The sequence below is a fragment of the Vigna radiata genome, unplaced genomic scaffold (genome assembly GCF_000741045.1).
Source record: "Vigna radiata var. radiata cultivar VC1973A unplaced genomic scaffold, Vradiata_ver6 scaffold_410, whole genome shotgun sequence".
Taxonomy (NCBI): domain Eukaryota; kingdom Viridiplantae; phylum Streptophyta; class Magnoliopsida; order Fabales; family Fabaceae; genus Vigna; species Vigna radiata.
This window is the reverse complement of record NW_014544152.1, coordinates 74,058-98,263: the sequence shown is the minus strand read 5'-3', so window position 1 is coordinate 98,263 and position 24,206 is coordinate 74,058. Positions and strand designations below refer to the sequence as shown.

Sequence of the window (24,206 nt, the reverse complement as noted above, 5' to 3'; positions counted from 1 at the left end):
GGAGAATTGTATCGCGGCCATTACTTGATCAGAATCTACACAATTGTGGTGTTTATGGGTTGATCAAGATTGTTGTTTACATTCCGTGGTGATTGTTGTGTTACTTGTTGTGACTACAGGGGTTGGACTCGTGGAGTCTGGTACACTTTGAGGATTGTTCAAAGTGGGTTGTAGATTGCAGGAGAGGGGATATCTTGCTGCAAGTCTTGTTATGTGGTTTGCCTATATTTTGGTTAGAGGGTTAAAAAGGTGTCTTATATTTTTGACGTGGAGGTCTTTAAAAGAGCCTTGTTGTAAAAACGTTGACCATTATAGTGCATTTGCTTCCTAGTATTGGAAGGACACTGGATGTAGGCATTGAGGCTGAACCAGTATAAAAACCTGCATTTGAATTCTCTATCCCTACTCTTTTACATTCAGTCGACTTTACAATTTATGTAGTCAACTTTGATTTTCCGCTGCACTTAATTTTTTATTACTAGCGATTCAAGAAAGTTTGTAAAGTTTTATACTTTGTATTAAAGATTGTGAAAAGACTCTGATTTTGAAAACTCACCAATTCACCCCCCCCCCCTCTTGGTGTAAAAAGAAACCTGCCTGTTTTCCAACAACTAGCTTTTTGAAAGATGACATCTCAACTAGCATTCAGGAAGTATAGATGTCATAGTTGCTTACATGCCCTCGTTTCAAAGCACTAGTNTTAAAGATTGTGAAAAGACTCTGATTTTGAAAACTCACCCCCCCCCCCCCCCACCTCTTGGTGTTAAAACGAAACCTACCTGTTTCCCAACAACTAGCTTTTTGAAAGATGACATCTCAACTAGCATTCAGGAAGTATAGATGTCATAGTTGCTTACATGCCCTCGTTTCAAAGCACTAGTATCAGTGAAGGTGGCCAAAACTCTCTTATCTTGTTGATAGGTGTCGCAGCCCATGCCAATTTAATGTGCATAAAGAATGCAGTATAGTGCTAGGGAGTGACTCCTAGTTCATCTCTCAAGGACCAAATGCGATTCAAGTCTTAGGTCTAACACGTAGTGGGGGGGTTGAAAGTTTTCTTGCAAGGAAAACTAAATAAAATTAAAACTAGAAATTAAATACAACCAAACATAATTGAAAACATTAAAATAACTGAACAAAGCATGAAGATCGAACAGTCCTGCAGATGACCGAACGGTTCTACATTGGGACTGAACGATCTCTAAAGCAAGTGAGGAAATTAGAAATGCAGGAAAATAAAGAAACCTGACAGAATAAACATCATAGTAAACTGAAACAATAAACCCAACATAATAGACATCATTAAAGTAAATGAAAACATTAAATCGAACAATGCAGTAGATAAATATTCAAACACAATTGAAGCTATAAAAATGTAACGCTTAAGCTAAAACACTAAATGCACCATGAGTAAACAATTGCAAATGCAACTAGTAAACTAAAACATTGTAAATTGTAGCAGCATTCAACACCATTCATCATGGAAATAATAAATTAAAAATTCTTGAACAGATAAAATGAGTCAGCAGTTTCCCTCTCTCCAGCCAAGATAAATGCACCATGCTTTAAGGAAAAATGAATGTGCTAAACGAAATCCATCTAGAACCGTGACAGCGTGCTAACCCATCTCCCAAGACGCAACTGGTGCTCACACCTCCAAAATAAATCAACGAGCTTTCTTCAATGAAAATCAGCCCCTGCATCCTCCTAAAATTTTATTCCAAACCTTAACGTGCTAAAAGAAAGGAGCATATGTGTCATGATCGTGATGGTGAACATTAAAAAGCATAAATATCTTAAGCAGCAAAAACAAGTAAACTTTTTATAGACATTCAATGCTTGGGAGTTTTACCATTTGTTGGACCGTGCCTCTCTTCTAAAAGAAAACCAAATGATAATAAAATGATGTTTCTTTTCTCCAAGCAAAGATAAGAAAGAAAAATCACTTTGTCAACCCCAAAATTTCAATCAGCCAGCTTCTTTTACTAAATGAAAGTAAAAATTAAAATGTACACTTGAATTGATTCTATCATCAGTCGTAACCCTCCATCACTTCTCTTCTCCCTTGAATCTCCCATGTGACGGCTTGTATTTGTTGTAATAAACATGAAACTCGCGTCCTAGGGTGGCAGGTGGACCGTGTGTTTCTTGCTGGACTTGTGAAGATGTGGCCCGAAGGTTGGAAACGAATTAGCCTGTTGTAGCCAGCTCCTGCTTTGGGCCATACGTGAGATCTTGCTGTCAGGTGCTTCCTATACGCTGCTGCCATTGCTGGGACGCAACTACAGTGTAAGCTGGAAGTTGGGCTGCAACCTTTGGTGTGGAGTTGCTAGACTGCTGCAACGTCAAGTGTTGGACGCACCTTCTTTTTGTTGAATGTTGCAGCTTCTCTTTTGTGCTGGACTTGCAAGCTTGATCTTAGATGTATGTTGTTAGTTGCGTTGGTGTTGTGCAGCCCATGTGGACGCAGCTCTTCCCTTGGGCCGCGAGGTTCCGTGTGCACCTTTTAAAAAGCCCATCAATGCATCTTTCAACTTCTGCACACACATGATATTGATGGCCAAGCCTTGCTGGACTTTGTATTTTACTTTCGTGTTGCACTCTCTTTGTTGTGGCAGTAGCAGTTTTCTTAAGCATGGGCAGTTAGACTTTTCTTCAATCAAATTAATGTGTGCAAGTCGTGACCAATAACACACCAGGCCATGAAGATGAAGTTGTTGGGTTTCCTTTATTCTCATTTAATCTTCAAATGTCCCAAATTATGTTTCCAATTTTTTTTCTGCAATTAATAATGCAATTAATTAGTTCAGAAAATTCAAATTAATCAAAATTAGAATTTCTGGTCAAATTAAGCACAATTAGCAAAAGCAGAAAAATATCGGACATTTAAGCACAATTCCATGATTAATTCTAGTATTATAAACTAAGTGAAGTCAAGAAAATATTGACTCATCAAAATAGACCACACTTAGTCTTTTGCACTCCTGGGCAAAATCAAGACGCACATCAAGGAATAGTTCAAAGGACATAAGGGAAGTGACACAGACTCATCACACAGAAAGCAAAGATTAACAAGGAAAGAAACAGAGTTACATAATTCTCAAGAAATCTGGACAAAGAAAAGAAGTAGACAATATCAAACACGGAATCAGAGAAAGCATATACTCATGAAGTCATCCAAGTAATTCAAGACATGGTAAAATGATCAATTAGCTCAAGAGGTGTATCAAAAGTAACAAAACCTCACAGATGCACTATTAGTGTTTCTCTCAAGTGTCTATGGTAAACAATGTCAATTTAATGCACTCAAGAAAGCAAACACAAACAGACTTGGCAAGCTTCTAATATCAACACTCAAAAACATATGCATGTTCAAATCAAAAGGTCTTTTATGGATGTAATGGGGCCAAGGACAAGGGAGGATAAATATGGATGAGAAGCTACAAACCAAAAGAAATAGAGGAGCAATGGGGAACAAGTGTAAACACAGCCAAATCACACCCAAAACCTCTAATTCAATCCTCTTCTTGACTCCATTATTCATGAAATTTTTTATTTTTCTCATTTTTCTGTATTTTTTTTTCTTTTCTTTTCATCTTATCTCTTTTCTTTTCTCTTTGTCTAGGACACAACTCTAAGAGACAAGATACACAACATATTTACAAAAACAAAAGCAATAAGAGAAACCAACTAAGGTTAAGGTAATCATGGTTTTTCACTTAGGGCTAGTGTTTGAGCTTCAGAACAAAGAAAGGGTAAAGCATAGGCTCAAAGGGGTTATTAAAGGATTAAAACAAGGTAAGCTCATTTGGCTAGAGAGGCTCAAGAACAAATTGCCTTTATCACTTCCAAACACGCATATCAATCAAGAAATATGAACAAGAGTCAAGCCAAGGCATATGTGCAAGCAATCAAGAGACATATTACACACAAGAAAGAATATTAAGTGGTTGAAATCTCACACAGGGTAATTGTCACAATCAAATCAACCTCTCAAACATCATAATCATCTTTCCAAGCAAAGAAAGCAAGAATTTCTAACCAATCAGAGTATCAATGAAGTGAAAGACACATCTACAGCCTAAACAAAGTCCAGAAATCAAGAGAAACATGTAAAACTGTACAAAAGACAAAACAAAAGCGACCTAGAAAACAAAAAATTTAACACCTAGAAAAGAACAAATTTAATGCAGAAAACTAAAACTAACAGAAAAATCAAAATCTCCCCCAATTGACCACACTTAAACTACACAGTGTCCTCAATGTGTCACAAGCATAAGATCGCAATCATAACAATCAACAGATCATGGACAAGTGCAATAAAAGCAGGAAAGGAGGGAGAAGGGAAAAGAAAACTCCCCTGATCATGGTGGCACTTGCCAATTTTGGACTGTAAGGGAGATATTCTCCACCACTGAAGTCAGCAAGGAAGTCTTGAGGAGGAACTGCTTCAGTCTCCAAATTTGATCAAGCAGGGAGATGTCCTCCACAACTGGATCTAAGAAGCAGTGATTGTTGATGAGCAGGTTCAGCTGGTGCCTATTGATGTTAAAGCTTTTGTGTATGTTGGCACCTTTGTTTTCCACTGTAGGTGTTTGTTGGTCAAATTCATATGTACCTCCTGCAATAGGGTTAGTGCAATGTGGCTCCAAAGAAATAACATGCAGGGGTATAACACCCAATCCCAATGTAACAAGCTAATCCTCAGATATACCCTTAAAACATGAATCAATTTCAAATGTAGAAACAATATCAACAACAGGCTCAGATTCATGTTCAGTGCATGGAGAACAAACATTCCGATATGATAGCAAAAAGTGGTTCTCATCATGCAAGGAGGGAGGATTAAAAGCATGCTCATCAACAATATAATCATCAACATACCCATCATCAACATAATCATAAACAACAGAATCTATCTTAGGTATGTTTACCTCCACTTTCCTAAAGATTGGTAGAGTGGTGGAAGGTGAAAGTGGTCTACCTATCTCAAAGGTATTGCTTATATCTGCCTGTTCCTCAAAATTTTCATCAAACTCACAGTTATTATCATCCATCATAATGTTGGAAGCTGGTTGTATCACAGAATTGATCTCAACACAAATAGAGCAAGAACCAACTTCACAACTACATTTAAAATTTTCAGAAAACTGCAAAAGATCAAAATTTAATTCTAGGTCTAAAACATCTTCAGTTTTCACAGTTTCTATATCAAAATCAACACTAACATGTGAATCTGCAGCAGTATCAAGAATATTTGAATGCATAAACAACTCAGGCAAAGCAAGTGGGATTTCAAGTTTAGAGAAAACCTGTGTTTATTCATGATTCATCTCACCAATAAAATCAGAATTAGCAACTGCATCCTCAGGTGAAAGAGAGGGGACATAGGAGACTGGAAAACTAGATGGCGTAGTAGTAAGCTTGTGACTCTACTCCCCATCTCCTATGTGAATGGCACTGACATCATCAAGAATCTGAACAGTCTGAAATGGTGATCCCTCTAAAACTTGAGATTGTTCCTCAATGAACTACGTAGCCATCTGCCCCCACAACTCATTCAATGTAGGCTCAGAAGAAGTAGAAGGTTGAGCAGCTGGTTGGGTAGGTGCCTCTTGCTACTGTTGTTGCCTCTGATTTTGCTGTTGTGGTTGCATGTTATTATAGATGTTTGGAGCATAAGCTTGAGACGCATCAAGAGCAACAGGGTGCTGCAAAGAAGGACAGGCATCCATATAGTGGTCACTGGAAGGACATATAGCACACAACCGTGCAACAGATGCAGATGGAGGTGTTGGTCTCTAGTTGGATGCCAACTATGTCACCAAACTCAAAAGGGAATCAAGCTTGCTTTCCAATTCCCTTTCAGCAGCTGATGAACACTAGTCAGGCTCATGATACTGTAGTTATTGTGGTTACTAGATTGGTGGAGAAGGCATACAAGCATTCTGGAATGGTGGTTCTTGGTATTGATGTTGTGGAGTACCATACCATCCCATGTAAGGATCATTCCTCCCAGGATAATTGTTGTAACCATGTTGCACAGGGGAGAATTCGTCTAGAAACTGATGCTTAAGATCTTCCCAACTAGTGACGGATCCTGGAGTAAGATAATAACACCAATCCTCTCCTTCTCCTTGTAATGATTAATAAAATGCCCTTACGAAAATGTCATGACCCCGGACATCTAAAGGTTTTATTGAAGAGCAAATGGTGTAGAACTCCTCCAAATGTCTATGTGGGCATTCACCTGCAAAACCATGAAACTTAGGNAGCNAATGTATCAGTCCAGTGTTGAAAACACAACGAATATTCTCCTTATCAAGTGGAAACGGCTCCCTAAGAGCACTCTCATGAGTTGGAGGATGAGTCATATTGTCCTCAACATAAAAATCAGCATGAGAACCATAATAAGAGTAACATGCAGGAGTAGAATCATAGTCGTAGGCATAGGCAGAAAAAGCAGATTCACAAAATCAAAATAGTTAGACATGGAAAAGGAAGGGGAAAGGTGGAAAGGAAATGCTAAAAATCACGAAACAAACAAAACACGACAAAATTAAACATGCGACACGGACACACACAATAACAGACAAAACAGAACATCACACTCATAACACGAGACAAAACACAACACACACTAACACAACAAAAGACCTAAAACCGAACCGTTGGTCCCCGGCAACTGCGCAAAAATTTGATGGGTGTCGTAGCCCATGCAAATTTAATGTTCATAAAGAATGCAGTATTGTGCTAGAGAGTGACTCCTGAGTCGTCTCTCAAGGACCAAATGCGGTTAAAGTCTTAGGTCTAACACGTAGTAGGGGGGGTTTGAAAGTTTTCTTGCAAGGAAATCTAAATTAAATAAAAACTAGAAATTAAATACAACCAAACATAATTGAAAACATTAAAATAACTGAATAAAGCATGAAGATCGAACGGTCCTACAGATGACCGAACGGTTCTACATTGGGACTGAACCATCTCTAAAGCAATTCAGGAAATTAGAAATGCAGGAAAATAAAGAAACCTGACAGAACAAACATCATAGTGAATTGAAACAATAAACCCAACATAATAGACATCATTAAAGTAAATGAAAACATTAAATCGAACAGTGCAATAGATAAATATCCAAACACAATTGAAGCTATAAAAATGTAACGCCTAAGCTAAAACATTACATGCACCATGAATAACCAATTAAAGATGCAACTAGTAAACTAAAACATTGTAAATTGTAGCACCTTTCAACACCATCCATCATGGAAATAATAAATTAAAAATGCTTGAACAGATAAAATGAGTCAGCGGTTTCTCTCTCTTCAGCCAAGATAAATGCACCGTGCCTTAAGGAAAAATGAATGTGCTAATCAAACAAAATCCATCACGAACCGTGACAGCATGTTAACCCATCTCCCAAGACGCAACTGTTGCTCACACCTCCAAAATGAATCAATAAGCTTTCTTCAATGAAAATCATCCCCTGCATCCTCCTAAAATTCTATTCCAAACCGTAACGTACTAAAAGAAAAGAGCATATGTGCTATGATCGTGATGGTGAACATTAAAAAGCATAAATATCTTAAGCAGCGAAAACAAGTAAACATTTTATAGACATTCAATGCTTGGGAGCTTTCCCATTGCTGGACCGTGCCTCTCTTCTGAAAGAAAACCAAATGATAATAAAATGATGTTTCTTTTCTCCAAGCAAAGATAAGAAAGAAAAATCACTTTCTCAGCCCCAAAATTTAAATCAGCCAGCTTCTTTTACTAAATGAAACTAAAAATCAAAATCTACTCTTGAATTGATTCTATCATCAGTCGTAACCCTTCATCACTTCTCTTCTCTTCTCCCTCGAATCTCCCATGTGGCGGCTTGTATCTGCTGTAATAAACATGAGACTCGCGTCCTAGGGTGGCAGGTGGATCGTGTGTTTCTTCTTGGACTTGTGAAGATGTGGCCCGAAGGTTGGAAACGAAATAGCCTGTTGTAGCCAGCTCCTGCTTTGGGCCATGCGTAAGATCTTGCTGCTAGGTGCTTGCTATACGGTGTTGTCATTGCTGGGACGCTACTACAGTATAAGTTGGAAGCTGGGTCGTGTCCTTTTTCTCCAAGCACACACCTCATTCCTCATTTCACCTACTGCAGCTCTCCTTGACGTATTGTTAGAAGCTGAATTATGTGTGGCTACTACACTTCAAATGTTGGGCTGCAACCTTTGGTGTGGAGTTGCTAGACTACTGCAACGTCAAGTGTTGGACGCACCTTCTTTTTGCTGAATGTTGCAGCTTCTCTTTTGTGTTGGACCTGCAAGCGGGATGTTGGATATATGCTGCTGGTTGCGATGATGTTGTGCAGCCCATGTGGGCGCAGCTCTTCCCTTGGGCCGTGAGTTTCCGTGTGTACCTTTTAAGAAGCCCATCAATGCATCTTTCAACTTCTGCACACACATGATATTGATGGCCAAGCCTTGCTGGACTTTGTATTTTACTCCCGTGTTGCACTCTCTTTGTTGTGGCACTAGCAGTTTTCTTAAGCATGGGCAGTTAGACTTTTCTTCAATCAAATTAATGTGTGTAGGCTGTGACCAATAGAACACCAGGCTATGAAGATGAAGTTGCTGCATTTCCTTTATTCTCATTTAATCTCCAAATGTCCCAAATTATGTTTCCAAAATTTTTCCTGCAATTAGTAATGCAATTAATTAGCTCAGAAAATTCAAATTAATTAAAATTAGAATTTCTGGTCAAATTAACCACAATTAGCAAAAGCAGAAAAATATTGGACATTTAAGCACAATTCCATGATTAATTCTAGTACTATAAACTAAGTGAAGTCAAGAAAATATTGACTCATCACTTGCATTCTTCTACTAAACTTCTCCTCAATGCTAATGTATGGAGTAGTCCATCCATATTTTCAAGATCATCAACATGTAAACTAAAGTCAACATAGTGAAGTATACATTGTAACAATTGAGTGTAAGTTGGGAATGTCAATAGCAGAATTATTAAAGTGGTCCATGTATGAGTAAAGTGGCTTATTATCTCCTTGAATGATTGATAATGGTATAAAACACCGTTATTTGTGATGTGATTTTGATACCAAAAGAACCCTTTTTCACTTAGAAACTAGCTTGGACTCATACTTTTTCAATAAATTGTGTGAATAAGAGAGTTGAGGTTGATTTCAATGATTTTATGACTAATTCTCTTTCTTTTGACAGAGATTGAAGTAATACTGGAAGAAGAGATGAAAAGCAAAGAAGATGGAACTCAGAAGGGCGTAAAAAGGCACCTGAAGGACATTAATTAGGGACGGGCTTATTCACCGAGGGGTCGAGGTAGGTAATTTAGTGAGAGACAATGGCATTAATGCATAAAGAAGAATTCTTATATAAATGAGAGGGAACTCGGTGAAATCTAACCCCAACAACATACCCATCTCATATAAATCAACCTTTGTTCATCTATGTGCTCCTTTACCACTGATCAATTTTATTTTATTTTATCTTATTATTTTTTCCCAAACCCAATTACCTCTTTTTAAGTCTTAATTAATCTTGTTATCACACAACTGTTTAGCGCCAAGAGTCCTTTAGGATACGATACTTGGTCTTACCATTTTATATTACTTGTGTGACTCGGTACACTTGTCGATTCAAACCTAACAAGTTTTTGGTGTCGTTGTCGGGGATCAAAGATTTTGTTCAACAATGATGTATTGAAAAAGTATTACACCAATTAAGGGAATAATACCAAGGCTCGTCCCATAAGAAAGTTTGCCAAGAGAAGACAATGTACTTCCATATATCATGTAGAAAAAGTTGGACTAAGTCAAGTAGGCTTTAATGTGCGCATCTGCATCAATTAATCCATCGTACTTTTTATACTAATTATAATCCGCTTAGGGATTTGAACGCTCACAATCTTAGGCATTGATGATGGTTCAAAGGCAATCAATTTTCCCAGTAAGTATATTGGGTAGTTTATAGTACAACAAGAGTCATATCTACAAAGATTTGGAAGAAAACACAATGTTCTAAACCAGCTTCACTTTGAATATAACAATAAAAGGCACATAAAGAGTGTGGAAACTAAATTAATACAAGAAAACAAAGTTATTTTAGCAATATGCTTTGTAAAATAGTTTGGAATTAAAAAGGATTGACTTCAAGATAATCAAAGCGTGTTGAAATTAGATTTCCCCACTTTGTCCATCTCTTGTAAAGGTTCAATTGTTATTTATAAAAATATGATTAATCATGTCCTGTGAGTTCTCTTTGAATGTAAGTTTAGGTCTATTCCTGGCACTTAGAGTCTGAGATCTCAAGACTTCAATATGATCCCTCAATGAATCCTTGAATGAATCACTTGTATTAAGATCAAGACTCTATAATGAACTAGTTCCTTAAATATGTTCTTACCATTTAAAAGCATGAGGAAAATTAATTTGGACCACAACTTTGAACTAATTCCCACTCAATCCCAAGCTAGTGAAATAAGATGAGTGATTAGTTCATCCAACTGTTAAGACAAGATTGTCTATAGAATTAAATTGTCTAAACGTTCTCATGTGTTATTTTGAAGTTTAACACATAACATTAAGTGAAATGAGCAAATGAGAGTGTTGTCATTAGAATAACAACATAGGTAAAATATAAGCAATTTGTGAAAATACTCTAAGAAACCCAAAGAGCTTAGGCAAATTCTTAGTAAAACACCTAGTAAGAATAAATACACCTTTAAACGATTTCCCTGTCAATGCCCAAATGAGAGTCTTGCTGAATGCAAATGTTATACATCGCTAGTTAATAATCAAACAAAATCTCAATATGTCTTGATATATAAAATTGACAAATAATTTAGGAAGCATGTTGAAAAGTCTCAAATAATATTCTAAAAATTTATGTAGTAAAACATATTGTCAAACACATTTGTTGAATATAATAGAGAAGAACCTAAAATCGTTTACATAGGCTAGACGATGCCATGTGTCAAACGATCTACTTTATCCAACGGTGAAATTTTCATTAACAACTTGGTATCTTGATAAAAAGTTTAAATGATCAAATCTTATATGAACAGTAGAAAATGTAAAAAAAAAAAAATGTTGATCTAAAATGATATTAAATGTCATTAAATGCTCAATGTTTAAAAACAAATAAAGTGATAAGAAAAATGATATATCTACTACATGCATATCTACTCTACTTCGTGCATATTGCCTATTACACACATCCACCTACTCCATCCTATACAAATCAGAAATGGATGTTGGGAACAAAGAAGACATTCACGGAATGTTCTCTTCATCAAAAGTCATGCTAGGAAAATTGTACTACCTACTTTTGTTAAAGTACTGAAAAAGTTTGCCTACTTTGACAAGTTGACTTTAACCAACGACTGCTACACACAACAAGACTAGGAAGACTCAAAAATCAAAGCAAAGCTCTACCTAATCGATTTCTTTTTTAGCAGGATTTAAATAGAAGAACATTTAAAAAGAGAATCAAGAGAATAACATATTGAAGAAAAAGGCTCAAGCAAACAATGTCGAGAGAAAAGCTAAAAAAGCATATAAGAATATCTTAGAGAGAAAGGCTCAAGAATTCATTGTCATAAAAGCTTACTTTTGTAAGAAGAGAGAAGAGAGAAAATATTCAGTGAGTATGTTAGATTGCATTGTGTTGAACACATATCCTTTTTGTGAGGGTTATCGTTTAAAGACTTGTAACCAATCTTTTGATTGTAAATTTTGAGGACAATTAAGACACTTTACGTTTAGCTTGGTAAAGTTAAATGATAGCTAGATGGATGTGTCTAGTAGAAACCAAGAGTGCGTCAAACTTAGTAATGTTTAACTGGGTCAAGTTAAACGGGAGCTAGACGGGTATTTCTAGTAGGAACCAAGATTGGGTTAAACTCAACTAGATATCATATCGGGAAGATATTTTGATTGGCTAGTCATACTAAGAGTGGTGAAGAATATTGCACAACTAAGAATGGGTGTAGTTCGGTTCTAGTCAAAGTAATGGTGGCTAATTGGAGTGACTAGAGATACCAAAAGAGGTGAGAATATTGAGTTGTAATTTTATTGAAGATTATACTGGAACCCTCTAAGGTATTAGAGGAGATTGGACATAGCTCGGTGGAGTGAACCAGTATAAATAAAAGTGTGTTATTGCTTTATCATCTTTAAACACTTCTCTTACAAATCCTACAATTGCACGTTATCTCTATCTTTTTCTATCTTATCTTTTTCTATTTTTTTCTCTTCCCTCTTCTCTTTTTATTCTCTATTCTCCCCCTTACATTTTTCTTCTTTTTCCTCTTTCTAACTCAACAATTTCTTTCTCCACTCTTTCCTCAACTATGCTCACAACAACTTTCTAATCTTCTCTAGGGTTAACTTTAGTATTAGCCCCAAATTGATGTTTCTCTGTGACCTCCACCCTTTTAGATAATTGACCAATTTGAGTCTCTACATTCCTGAAAATCCTTTGCAGTTAGAATCATACACCTTCATAAATTTATCAAATTTCTCGTCAAGACTTTTGACATGATCCGCCAAATTAGCCACCTGTTGCCATAGTGGTGATTGTTGCGGTCTATTAAATTGGCCTCCAGGTTGTCCAGTTTGATTATTCTGACTTTGCCCAATGCTAGGGTGATTCTTCCAACCTTGGTTGTAATTACCTTGGTTAAAGTTACCCTGGCGGTATTGAAACTGGTTGCCCATGTAATTTGCTTCTTCTTCTTGGGCTTCCTCTGGAAAAGCACATTGACCATTGATATGGTCACGACCACAACGATCACAAAGTTGTTGTTGTACCTGAGAAATATTCTTTAATTCAATCGGCAGTTGAGCAATAGTCTTTGTCAGACTCTCTAATTGTTTAGTTAAAAGCTTGTTCTGTGCAAGCAAGGCATCTTCAGTGGGCAATTGAAGAACTCCCCTTTTTTGAATTGTCGCGCCCCTTTCATTATGATTTTCATTCTCGTTTGCTTCCATGCTTTCAATCAACTCACAGGCCTCATCAACAGTCTTTCTCTTGATATTACCTTCAGTTGAGGCATCTAGCATAAGCTTTGACTATGTACCAAGACCTCTAAGAAACGTGAGAACTACAGTTGTCTCATCAAAACCATGCACATGTGTGTTTCTCAGCAAACTTTTAAATTTGTCTCATGCTTGGCCTAGTTAATCTTAGACTGTGGAAAATATTTATTAAAAAATTTTGCCACCACAGCCTCCCAAGTAGTAAAGCTATCCTCCGGAAACGAATTCAACCACAATTTAGCATTGCCTCCCAATGAGAAAGGAAACAAGCTAAGTTTAATCATCTCATCTGTCACACCATTGATCTTCACCATGTTGCAAATCTCATTAAACGTGGTAAGATGATCATATGGACTTTCATGTGGCAGTCCATTAAATTAGTTGCTCTACACCAAGTGAGTCAACGCCGGCTTCATCTCCATGTTCAAAGCATTGATCCTCGGCCTTGCAATACTAGTAAAATGTTGAGTGCCAACAATAGCAGTAGCATCCGCCAGAGTACGTCTTCTAGGAGCTTCCTCCTCAGCCATCTCTTATGTGCTCTAGTTAAATGCTTCTGGTGAGGGTTGCAAAAGTCCTTCAGGAGAAAGGAATAATTCTCTAGATGGTCTTCTGACTTTCTTCCCCCTCCTTTCATTTAATCCTTCAAGAAGAGGTTTTGTACTTTTCTTACTTCTAGTACGAATCGTATCCTGCATACACAAGAAACAAAACCCTAAAAAACACTTTTTATTTAAAAAAAACAAAAAACGAAAAAAAAAAACAAAAATCAAGTCAAATTCAATAAAAAATCACACTACTAGAATAGTTAAACCAATGAGTCCCCGACAATGGCGCTAAAAACTTGTTAACTTCCTTGCAAGTGTACCAGATCGTATCAAGTAATAAATAGACGGTAAGTCCAGATATCGTCTCCCAAAGGATTCTTAGGCCTAGACGTTCGTGTGATTAATGGGAATCATAAGACTTGAAATAAACATAGTTTGAGTTTTATATGCAAAACAGAAATTAAACATGAATGCAAAAGTTTGATCAATTGGCAGTAAAAGATATGGATGAATGATATTATTGGGGTTTATTAGGGATGGCAAAAAAATCTGCGCCCGCAGTTATCCGCGGATAAAATCCGCGACGGATAGTTGATACCGCGGATATTTACTACCCGAAACTCGCGGATAGCGGGTATTTTAATACCCGCTTATAAATGGGTCGGGTGCGGGTATTATACTATCTGTACCCGCGGATATCCGCTACCCACAAAAAATAAAAATAAAAATTTAATTTTTATTTTATTTAGTTAAATTTAATTAAAATTAACATTAATTTATATTTTACAAGGTTAAATTTAATTAAAATATTAATATATGAAGTATACATATCGGAATTAATTGTCATTTATGGACAATTAACAGGTATTAATAGGTCAGATTGCCTTATTCTTTACAAAATATACTGTATTGATTATTGATTATTGGGTTTGATTGCCTAAAAATATATTGCACTAATTAATAGGTAAGATTGTCTTATTTTTTACAAAATATACGGTACTAATTATTGATTATTAGGTTTGATTGCCTAAAAATATATTGCACTAATGGTTCATCAATGGGCTTTCCTCCATAGGCTCTATAGATATAGAATTGATGTCTAGGTACAATCTTCCTCTTATGTCCTAATAAAATTTATTTAGACATTTTTATATCTTGAGCGTCAGAGTGTCTTTTGCACGTCAACAACTCATCGAAGTGGATGACATATTCAATAAACATAAATCTTGGAATCTTATTTTTAGAACCATTATTTTTAAAATTACTTGTATTTGGATACATGTTGCAGTATTAAGTTTTGTTAATTTTAATACTTTTATTTACTTATCCATTGAATTTATTTGGATATATGTTTTAAATATTTTTATTTTTTTGCAATTTAATTTGAATTTCACTTAAAAACTTAAAAAATATCCAACGGATATATGTGGATTGAAAAAAATCCGCGGGTTGAAAACGGATATCCAACGGATATCTGCGGGTTGAAAAAAATTCGCATATTTTTTTTAGGCGGATATCCAGCGGGTAGCGGGTCGGGTTTCGGGTACAGTTTTATCCGGCGGGTCGGGTTCGGATATCACACTATCTATTATTCTTATTAGATTCAACTTTGTTATCAATGTTTATGTCACTTTCTATTTTACTTTAAATCCGATCTCTCGGTGAAAAGAGCCTAATCATAATTACTACTTTACTATCTCTAGTCTCCCTAATAATTATTCATGCAATACACACAGAAGCTTAAGACAATTGATGTTCCTATTCCTGTCTCTAGGTAATATTCATTATCAAGAGTACTTCTTCATTCTAGACCTAACTATATGTCTCCATATAGAAAGAATCAAAGATAATGCGTTTGAATAACGTCTTAAACAAAGAATTAGTAAGAAGGGAAGAAAAACTCAAACTATTGATAAACACAAGTATATGAATAAAATAAGAAATTCGATATGAGAGAGTTTCAAAGAAGTACATTGTTCCCCAACAATAAAAGGCTTAGTTCACCATAATCATGGTGAAACTAGATGAATTGAATGGAAAGAACATAAAAGATAACCCTAGATTTGTAATATTAGAGCTCTCGCATCCAAGATCCACCTCCAAGGTGTGAAAACCGTGTTTATATGTCCTTTCTGCCAAAAGATCCATACTCTAGTTCGTGTACTTCTATTTAAAGCATAGAAAAATAATTGAAAATAAGCCTAGGCCCATAAGTACATCGCCCAGCGGTGGTTAACACTGCCTGGCGGTAGGCACAATACCTAATCCACCCCTCAGCGCTGCCGCTTGAGCGTTCTCTTTAAATTCCACTAACGAGTCCACCGCTCGGCGGTGGGTTGTACCGCCGGACGGTGCCTGCGATTCAATCTTCACACCTTGGCGGTGCCCTTTAAGCACATGGCAGTGTAATCATAGAAGGTCTCACCGCCCGGCGGTGCTATCACCGCCCCGCGGTAGCTGCGGTCCAACTTTACTTCACTCTTCCACCTTCTTCTGCATCCAACACTTCTCTTCCTTCAATTCATTCATCAAACTCCTGATAAATCTTGTCAAAACAAGGGAACCACGCATAAAACCCAAAAAACTCACTTTGACTCTCCTTCTCTCTAACTTAAGCATTTCTCATGATTTTAAGCTAATTCTAAGTCATAAAGGGTGTGTTTTTATGTTAATTTTAAGTATGAAAATAACGGTTTTTAGATCGTTATCACCCATGAGATAATTTCTTTGAGAATAAGTCTTCATGGCTTAGCCTTGGGTTCAGTTCTTGAGGTTTCCCACCAAGTTGGGTTTGCTCATGTGACTCTTATAACGATTGAAATACTGTTATTTTTATGCTTAATTTTGATACCTAATGCACCTTTTTGACTTAGAAACTTGCTTGGACTCATGATTTTGCTTTAGTTTTGTGAATGACAGTTGAGGTTATGCTTTATGATTTTATTACTAAATGACCTTAATTTTGAAGGTTATTAGAATAATTTGAAAGAAGAGTTGAAGTAGCAAATAGTTGGAATGCAGAAAAGTCAACCAGTCAACCAAAGTGCAAAAAAAGTCAACCAGTCAACCGAAGTGTAGAAAAGTTGTTCTGAGCGCCACCGCTGAGCACCAGTTTTCGCCAGCTTTCACTGTTTTGCGCCCAAGTGCCACTAGTGAGCGCTAGTTTAGTGTTGCACCCACCGTTAAGCGGTATTTTAGTGCTGAGCGCCATTTTCGTGGGCCTGAGCCAACTTTTCTGTTATTTTTATGAGCTATATATTGATTTGCATGACCCAGAGGGGGTATCTTTTGGCAGATGGAGACGCAAAAACACATTCTTTACCCTTTGGAAGTAGATTTTGGATGCGGAAGCTCTAATCTGCAAATTCTAGGGTTTTATCTTTTATTCCTTTCATTGTTTTCATCTAGTTTCACCATGTCTATGGTAAACTAAACCTCCATTATTGTTGGGGAAACGATGTAATTCTTTGAAACTCTCATATATTGAATTGATGCTTAATCTATAAGCTTTATTTCATTAATTGTTAGAGTTTTTCCTCTACTCTCTATGCATGCTTTGTTTAACTGATTCAATAGTGTGATCTTTGATTTTGTTGATATGGACACATACGGAGAAATCTAGACATGGGAGAATTCTCTCGGGAGCAATATTACCTAGACATAAGAATAGGAGGACCGATTGCCTTTAAGCTTCTGTGCGAATAATGTAATGCATGATTAATTGCTAGGGAGTCAAGACATTGTAAACTAGTAATTAGGAGTAGACTCTCTTCACCGAGACATCGGGTTTAGGGTAAATTAGAAAGTGGCATTGACATTAATGAAAAAGTAGAATTCATAAATATAAAAGAGTGGATAGGATAAAGTCGAAAACCCCAACAACACAATTCATCCATATCATTCAACTGTGTATTTTCTTGGTCAATTGATCAACCTTTGCATGCATGTTTATTTTCGTTTTTGCATTCTAAACACCAACTTTCGTTTCTCAAGTCTTAAATAATCAATAAATCACATGAAAGTATAGGCCAATAAGTCTCTAGGGAAAACGATACTCGATCTTACTGTTTATATTATTTGATACGATTCGGTACACTTGTCGATTCATTAACAGACTCAAGCCTCAAGGTTTCCACTCAGCCTCACCAAAGTTAGTTTTTCCCATATTTGCTTGGATTTCCTCCATTTCCTTTATTTTTCTCCTTTGACTCTTTGTAATCATCAAAATCTGTAAAACAAGCAAATTGGGGTGATTTCTATAAATACTTATAACATAATCAAAACAAGATAAGTGTCAAATTGATCTCAAAATTAAATTAAATTTGACACTTATCAAGCATGAAAGGGTGAAAATTATCAAGGTTGACTTGCACGGTTTCATTTCGTGGAGGTGTAGGTATGGCTTTGAAAGACATTTGTTGTTTATATACCTAAGATTATCTTTTGGTTGATACTCTAAGGTCTTAGCTATGAGGGACTATTGGGTTGGTTCTACTAGTGGTCAACCTAGTTGTATGTTTCTATACCTAATCAATCGTCTACTAGTGGAAATATTGATTTTTATGACGGGTAAAAATAACCTATTATGACAGATAACCTGACATCATAGTTCTGGACGTCATAATAGATCTGTCCATTTTATGACAGACAGAAAAGTTCATCATAATAGGTCCAATGTATTATGACGGACAAAAAAATCCATCTTAATAAGTCTAGTGTATTATGACGAATAAAAAAATCCATCATAATAGGACCATTGTTTTATAAAAAAAAAAATCATTATTATATTTGACATATCCATTCAATTTACAATTAATTTCCTATATTATCATTTCTTCAATCAATTTATAATCAATATAACATGAAATAAACATATTCAATTAAACTATCATAATGAAATATATTTCAATCATTAAATTATCTAATAATATTTATTAGATAGTTTATACATCAAACCATATACTAAATCAGATTCACTAAATCACTAAATCAGATTTGTTGTAGTGCACATTAGAAGCACTATGCTGTCACGATTCATATGAGAGAAAAGTGATTTCCACCACTCTCCTCCCTTAGAATTGGCTCCTTTCAAGCTAACAGCTGCACTTAGCTTCACCACAGATTCAAATATCAAAACCGACTTCAATGGTTCAAAAAATATATATAAATGATATAAATCTAATCAACAAAAAAGATGAACTTTTAAAAAAATAATGTTTATCAGTCTTTCATTCTTCCAAATTTTACTCAATATAAAACTTAACTTACACATAGAAGCTCATAAAAAGATATTTATATTTTAATATATCCCATGAAAGTTTTAAACTTATTTTATTTACTAAGTTTTTATAAAATTTAAAGTATTCCTATGCAATTTTAAACTTATTTTATTTACTAAGTTTTTATAAAATTTAAAGTATTCCTATGCAGTTTTAAACTTATTTTATTTACTAAGTTTTTATAAAATTTTGATTCTAAATCCTCAATCTCAGTGATCGTTACCCCTTCAATAAACAGCCACATGGTTATGTGGTTAAACAACTTCAATTGGTTTAAATTATTAGAGATTAAGATTGTGACTTCACTGAGTAAAGTACATATTCCTTGCATATTAGTGAAAAAGGCATAGTTTCATATTCCTTGCATTTCTTATAACTTACATAACTAAACTACCCATTTTTCAACCACTTTTTTTGTTTGGAAAATGATATTTTAACACCATTTTGACACTGCACACGTGTCAAAATGTGATTGGACGATTTCAAATTAAAAAAGTTAAGGCAAAGGTATATTTGGAAGAGAAAAACCAAAGTTTGTTTTTATAATTTGAAATCGTCCAATCACATTTTGACACGTGTGCAGTGTCAAAATGATGTCAAAAAATGGTGTTAAAATATCATTTTCCTTTTTGTTTTAATTAAAGGCCTAGAAACTAGAAGATATCTAAACTGTGCCAAAAATTTTGGCCAAAAGTATACTAATTAAAATCTTTGCCTAGAAACTGGAAGATATATAAACTGTGCCAAAAATACACAGCCGAGGGAATTTTCATCCTTCATATCATATTATATCATAATTACTAAAAAATTAAGAATAATGACAGCCTTAGATATCTAAAAGCATATTAAATAAAGCATTACAGTTTTAACTTGGCTGCTTAAAAAAGAAAAGCACATAATCAAAAGCATACTTACATGGCCACCAGAGCCAGAAGCTTCCTTAGCATACTTTTCCTCATCTAAAAGCCGAGATGGTATGTCTTTCTCTGAACATGACAGCCAATATGATCAATACATATATTTATATATAATCTATGATGGATTGAATTTAAAAATGCCACAGACCTATAAGAATAGCAGCTTCGAGCAACAACTGAAGGAAATGATATCAGAGAGTGCAACTGAGAATGGTACCTGGTGTTTTCGGAGCATATCCAGTCCAAATAGAAACTCCACAATGGGAGAGTCCAGCACCAAGAATGAGCATGGGTAAAATATACTCCCAATCTAAAGGAAAATAAATTCACAAGATAAAAGGTTGGAGTAAACATGGAGAAAGAAATATTGTAAAAGCTATGAAAATTGCATCTCATTTCTCCAATCATTTAACCTTATGAAAATCACATTAAAATGAATGAAACAAGACATCACATGTGAAAGAAGGCAGAAAGAGATACCTACCATTGTTAAAATTTAAATCACAAACAACAAAGATTCTTCTCAGCAATATATCAATATAATTTGAATTAGAATAATAATACTAAACAATAATAGCTCTAAATTTCAGTTAATGCAATTTTTCCACTAGTGTTAATGCAAAGAATCTAAAAACAAGGCTACATTCTAGAAATAATCACTAGTCATTGCATTCAATTTTAAATTCAAACCCAGTTATTAAACCTGTAACAAGATCATCTTAAGTTTTCAAATTGCAAAAATATTAAGCTTGAATAGAAAAGTAAACAGTAAAAATCAATAACAAACATGGAGCATCCAGGATGAATTCAATTGAAAAAACATTTATGGTAAACCAGTAAGAGTCATGAGTTAAACAATCATGATAGTTACGAGAAAAATCATATTGAAAGATACATATGTCACTCTACAAAATGAAAAGATGGGAGTACAAAGCAGAGCATATAGCGAAATAAATATTTGGAGGTTGTGATTCTACCTGACAAAATGAGACCCAGAGGCTGAGGAACTACCAGTATCCGAATCTGCAAGAATAAAATAAATAAAAATCAGACAGAACACTTGACCAAAACGAAAAATGAGCATGCAGTATCAAGAATAATAATGGTCAATATATCTTTTGACTAAATAATTAATCAAAGTAACACTTCATGAAGAGCCTGAATCACCGTTGGAGCTGCTTGAACCTTCAAATTAAATTTTGTGATTGGAATAATAACGGAAGTATATTTTGTGATTGCATATGCCATAGTCTAAAAGTTCAAATTAAATTAATAAGAAACACGTAGCAATCAGTGTCCCATCTGTACACATTAGGAAACTAAACTTTAAGTTACTACCATATGAAAAGAACCTTCAAACCCAACCATAATCACAACACAAACAAGCACAAATTCCAAAACCATGTGTGCAGAAACTAGAGCTTAAGATCAATGGTTATACTCACCTTTAAATTTCCTGCACATTGCCCTGTCAGGTATTGGAAGAAAACCATTAAAAGGAAGTCAACTCTTTGCCTTCAGAAGGGGGATGGGAAAATAGGTGAAGATCACTTTCAGCCTCTCTAACGATCTTTTGACTGGGATATTCTGATTTTCCTCCTAACAAATCCCAAAATTGTTCAAATTCAAAACCTTCCCTCTACGGTTTGACTGTGATTCAGAAAATTACCTGGAAAACAAGAAATTTCCTACCCAATATTAATAGATTAACGTGTCAAGATTCTAACTATTAGGAACCACCCAGACTTGGTGTAGCGAGCAATAATTCCAAGCACTCAAGAAACCAAACAACATGTAAATGCTTCTACTCTAATAAGTTGCATGAACAAGATTTATTACCTCATAACAGACTTTTAACATAAACACAAACAACATAAACTATGATATGCTAAATCCCATTATGGATCTTCATTGAAAGAACTTAAAACCAATTATTCCCAAACTTAATATTCAATACAACACCTATAATATTACAGATTTTGGACAAGGTTTTCAACTTTGAAGGAACTTTTGAAATAATTTTAAGATGGATAAAATGAAAGAATTGATTGTCTAGATGAGAAAGAGTGAACCTTAACATCCTTGGAGAAGCGAGAGAGCAAGAAATTCTCAAATTCTTCCAAACTGAATTGCTTACGGCGTGTAGGTTCCAACAAATATCTCGAATTGAATCTGGATTCCAAGCAAAACACCAATACGCAAACACATTCACTATTCCAAGTCAGATTAAGTTAAACAATATTGCATGGATAAATTTTAAAACATTATAAAAGGGGCTTATAATGCTACTTGAGTTTAGAAGTAGTTTTGTTTCCAAAGAAACAAATTCTTGTTTCTTTATTTTAAACCTTGGAAGTCGGGATCATGAATTAGAATTTTCAAATGCATGTTCCTAACTTTTATCCAAACATAGCCTAAATCCTTCATTTGTTACCACAGAATATAGCAGAGATAAAACAAAATCACTTACTAACACTTCCAATTTCGGAAACTACACATATCACACAAACAACCAGCAGATTCACAAAATTCACTTGTTTTGGCAGCAGGTATAAACCACAGGAGTGTGAGTTCCATCAAAGAGTAAGAAACACTCACCGACAAGCCACAACTACATAGGCTCAGAATAGAGAGACTGGTCCAGTGGTTGCCAGAGCGACAACGGCGGCATCTTCGACGATCTGAGAGGCTCTCGTCGCTTAACAACCTTCATTCCCAAATCCACCACGTTCTCATCATCGTCCCGAGGCGAGAGCTCAACCACCACCGTCTCCCACAGCATCGGTAGCGCCACCATCAGCTACGATTGAAGCTTTAACGCCACCTGGTCCTCGTCCGCTGACGCCGACCAATCCAATTCAATGCGAAACCTGAGCTCCTGATCCTGGGAGATGATTGAGGAAGTGGAAGCGGATGAAGACAACGAAGAAGAGGAAAAGGAGGACCGGGAAAAGGATGAAGTACGAGCGATATTCTCCAGCAGATCGTCGGTGCCATAGCTGAGAGTGAGGTGGAAGATCTCCGAAGGTCTCTTCCAACCCAAACCCTAAGACATTGTCGATTTTGGATCGAGAATTGACGATTCAGTTACGTACTCCCATTGAATTGTTGAGAATGACCTAGGGAAGGCACAGAGGTCGCGGGCTAGCGCACTGCGGTTAGAACCCTAGGTGAGGCGCAACAAGGAGGTGCTCGCGGTGGCTACTGCAGAGGAGGAATGGTCATCGAATGACGTACGGCGGCTCACGAAGGTTTAGCAGTGGAGGAGCAGGTGGCCCCTTGATGCCGACAATGGTGAGAAACCTTGAAGATGAAGTGCAACGACGAGAACAAGAGTGAATAACATATCTCGAAAGAGAGTGAGCGTCAAATATTGCAAAAGATGGAAAATTAGGGTGACAAATATTACGACATGTTTTTCAAAATCAGTCATAATACATTCTTAAAAACTTCTTTTTGGTCCAATTTTGGTTTAGAAAATTCGTTTTGGTCCCTGAGTTGAAATTGTGTTCAATTTCGTCCCAAATTTCGATTTTAATGTTCAATTTGGTCCTTTTTCTTAACAGCGTTAAAATTATTAACGGCAAGGTGTCCAGCTCTGCAAGTGTTATGTGAGATGTCAGTTTTTTGCTGACTGGGCATCCTTTCTAGCCGTTACAATTAGGATTTTTTTAAATTAGATTTTTAATTAATGTGTTAATAAAATAAAAGTTAGGTATTTGGGAGGGAAATTGCGAAAGTTGCGAAATTGAGAAGTGGTGGAATTTGGTAGAAGAACCTCTGCAACTTCAGAAGAAGAAGATTGACATTCGACACAAGTTTGGCATTCGACAAAAGATTGGCATTGGGAAATCCTATCTGCAAAATCAGGTTTGATTTCTTGTTTGTTGAAGAGTGTAAAACCCCAATATTTCTTGTTCGTTGAAGAGTGTAAAACCCCAATCCTATCATATTTCCAGTGAACGGCCACCTGTTATGGGAAAGAACACCCTACGTAGACGTCCTCCCACCACTCAACAGAAAATTACCTGGCAGACCAAAGAAGAAGAGAAGGTTGGAGCAATGGGAGCTAAGAAGGGATGAGACCCAGATGACCAAAGGTGGCCACAGGAAGAAATGTAGTATTTGTCGTGAAGTTGGACATAAGAGAAATAAATGCCCTACTCAACATCAAACAGACCTACCAGGACCATCCCAACCACCACCCCAACAACCAACTGAGGAAATTACACAACCATCCCAACCACCTAATGAGGAAATGACACAACAATCTGAACCCCCACCAATCAGGCCCGACAAGTTACCCATTAGAAGACAACAACCTTTATAATGTTCTAAAATTGATGTACTTTTGTTTATTTGGATTTGGTCAGTTGTGTGGTAAACATTAGTCACA

General features: G+C 36.0%; 1 protein-coding gene across 11 annotated transcripts; it reads right to left on the bottom strand.

The window, feature by feature from the left end:
- Positions 1 to 6,924: 6,924 nt before the first annotated feature.
- Positions 6,925 to 23,200, bottom strand: LOC106755443. 11 transcript variants are annotated; one of them, XM_022778310.1, is made up of 7 exons: positions 22,409 to 23,200; positions 21,883 to 21,982; positions 21,256 to 21,479; positions 20,788 to 20,833; positions 20,028 to 20,120; positions 19,809 to 19,879; positions 6,925 to 8,686 (listed from the first exon to the last, which is right to left on the bottom strand). In XM_022778310.1, exons 3-7 carry the CDS (start codon positions 21,301 to 21,303, stop codon positions 8,642 to 8,644), a joined length of 303 nt encoding a protein of 100 aa, XP_022634031.1. In that variant the 5' UTR covers positions 21,304 to 21,479; positions 21,883 to 21,982; positions 22,409 to 23,200; the 3' UTR covers positions 6,925 to 8,641. The 11 variants fall into 11 exon arrangements, 6 of the variants coding, with proteins under 6 accessions (XP_022634031.1, XP_014493087.1, XP_014493088.1 ...); XR_002667107.1 differs by lacking the exon at positions 6,925 to 8,686 and adding an exon at positions 9,198 to 13,758 and having other exon boundaries at positions 19,959 to 20,120; XM_014637601.2 differs by lacking the exon at positions 6,925 to 8,686 and adding an exon at positions 9,198 to 13,758.
- Positions 23,201 to 24,206: the final 1,006 nt, after the last annotated feature.

What these genes read in the sequence shown, in the direction of transcription:
- LOC106755443 (XM_014637601.2), bottom strand. Translation starts at nt 21,303, where the DNA reads ATGGTTTTCTTCCAATACCTGACAGGGCAATGTGCAGGAAATTTAAAG. An exon ending in AATGTGCAGGAAATTTAAAG is followed by an intron (nt 20,834 to 21,255) that starts GTGAGTATAACC and finishes TTATTCTTGCAG; the next exon opens with ATTCGGATACTGGTAGTTCC. An exon ending in TCTGGGTCTCATTTTGTCAG is followed by an intron (nt 20,121 to 20,787) that starts GTAGAATCACAA and finishes ATTTTCCTTTAG; the next exon opens with ATTGGGAGTATATTTTACCC.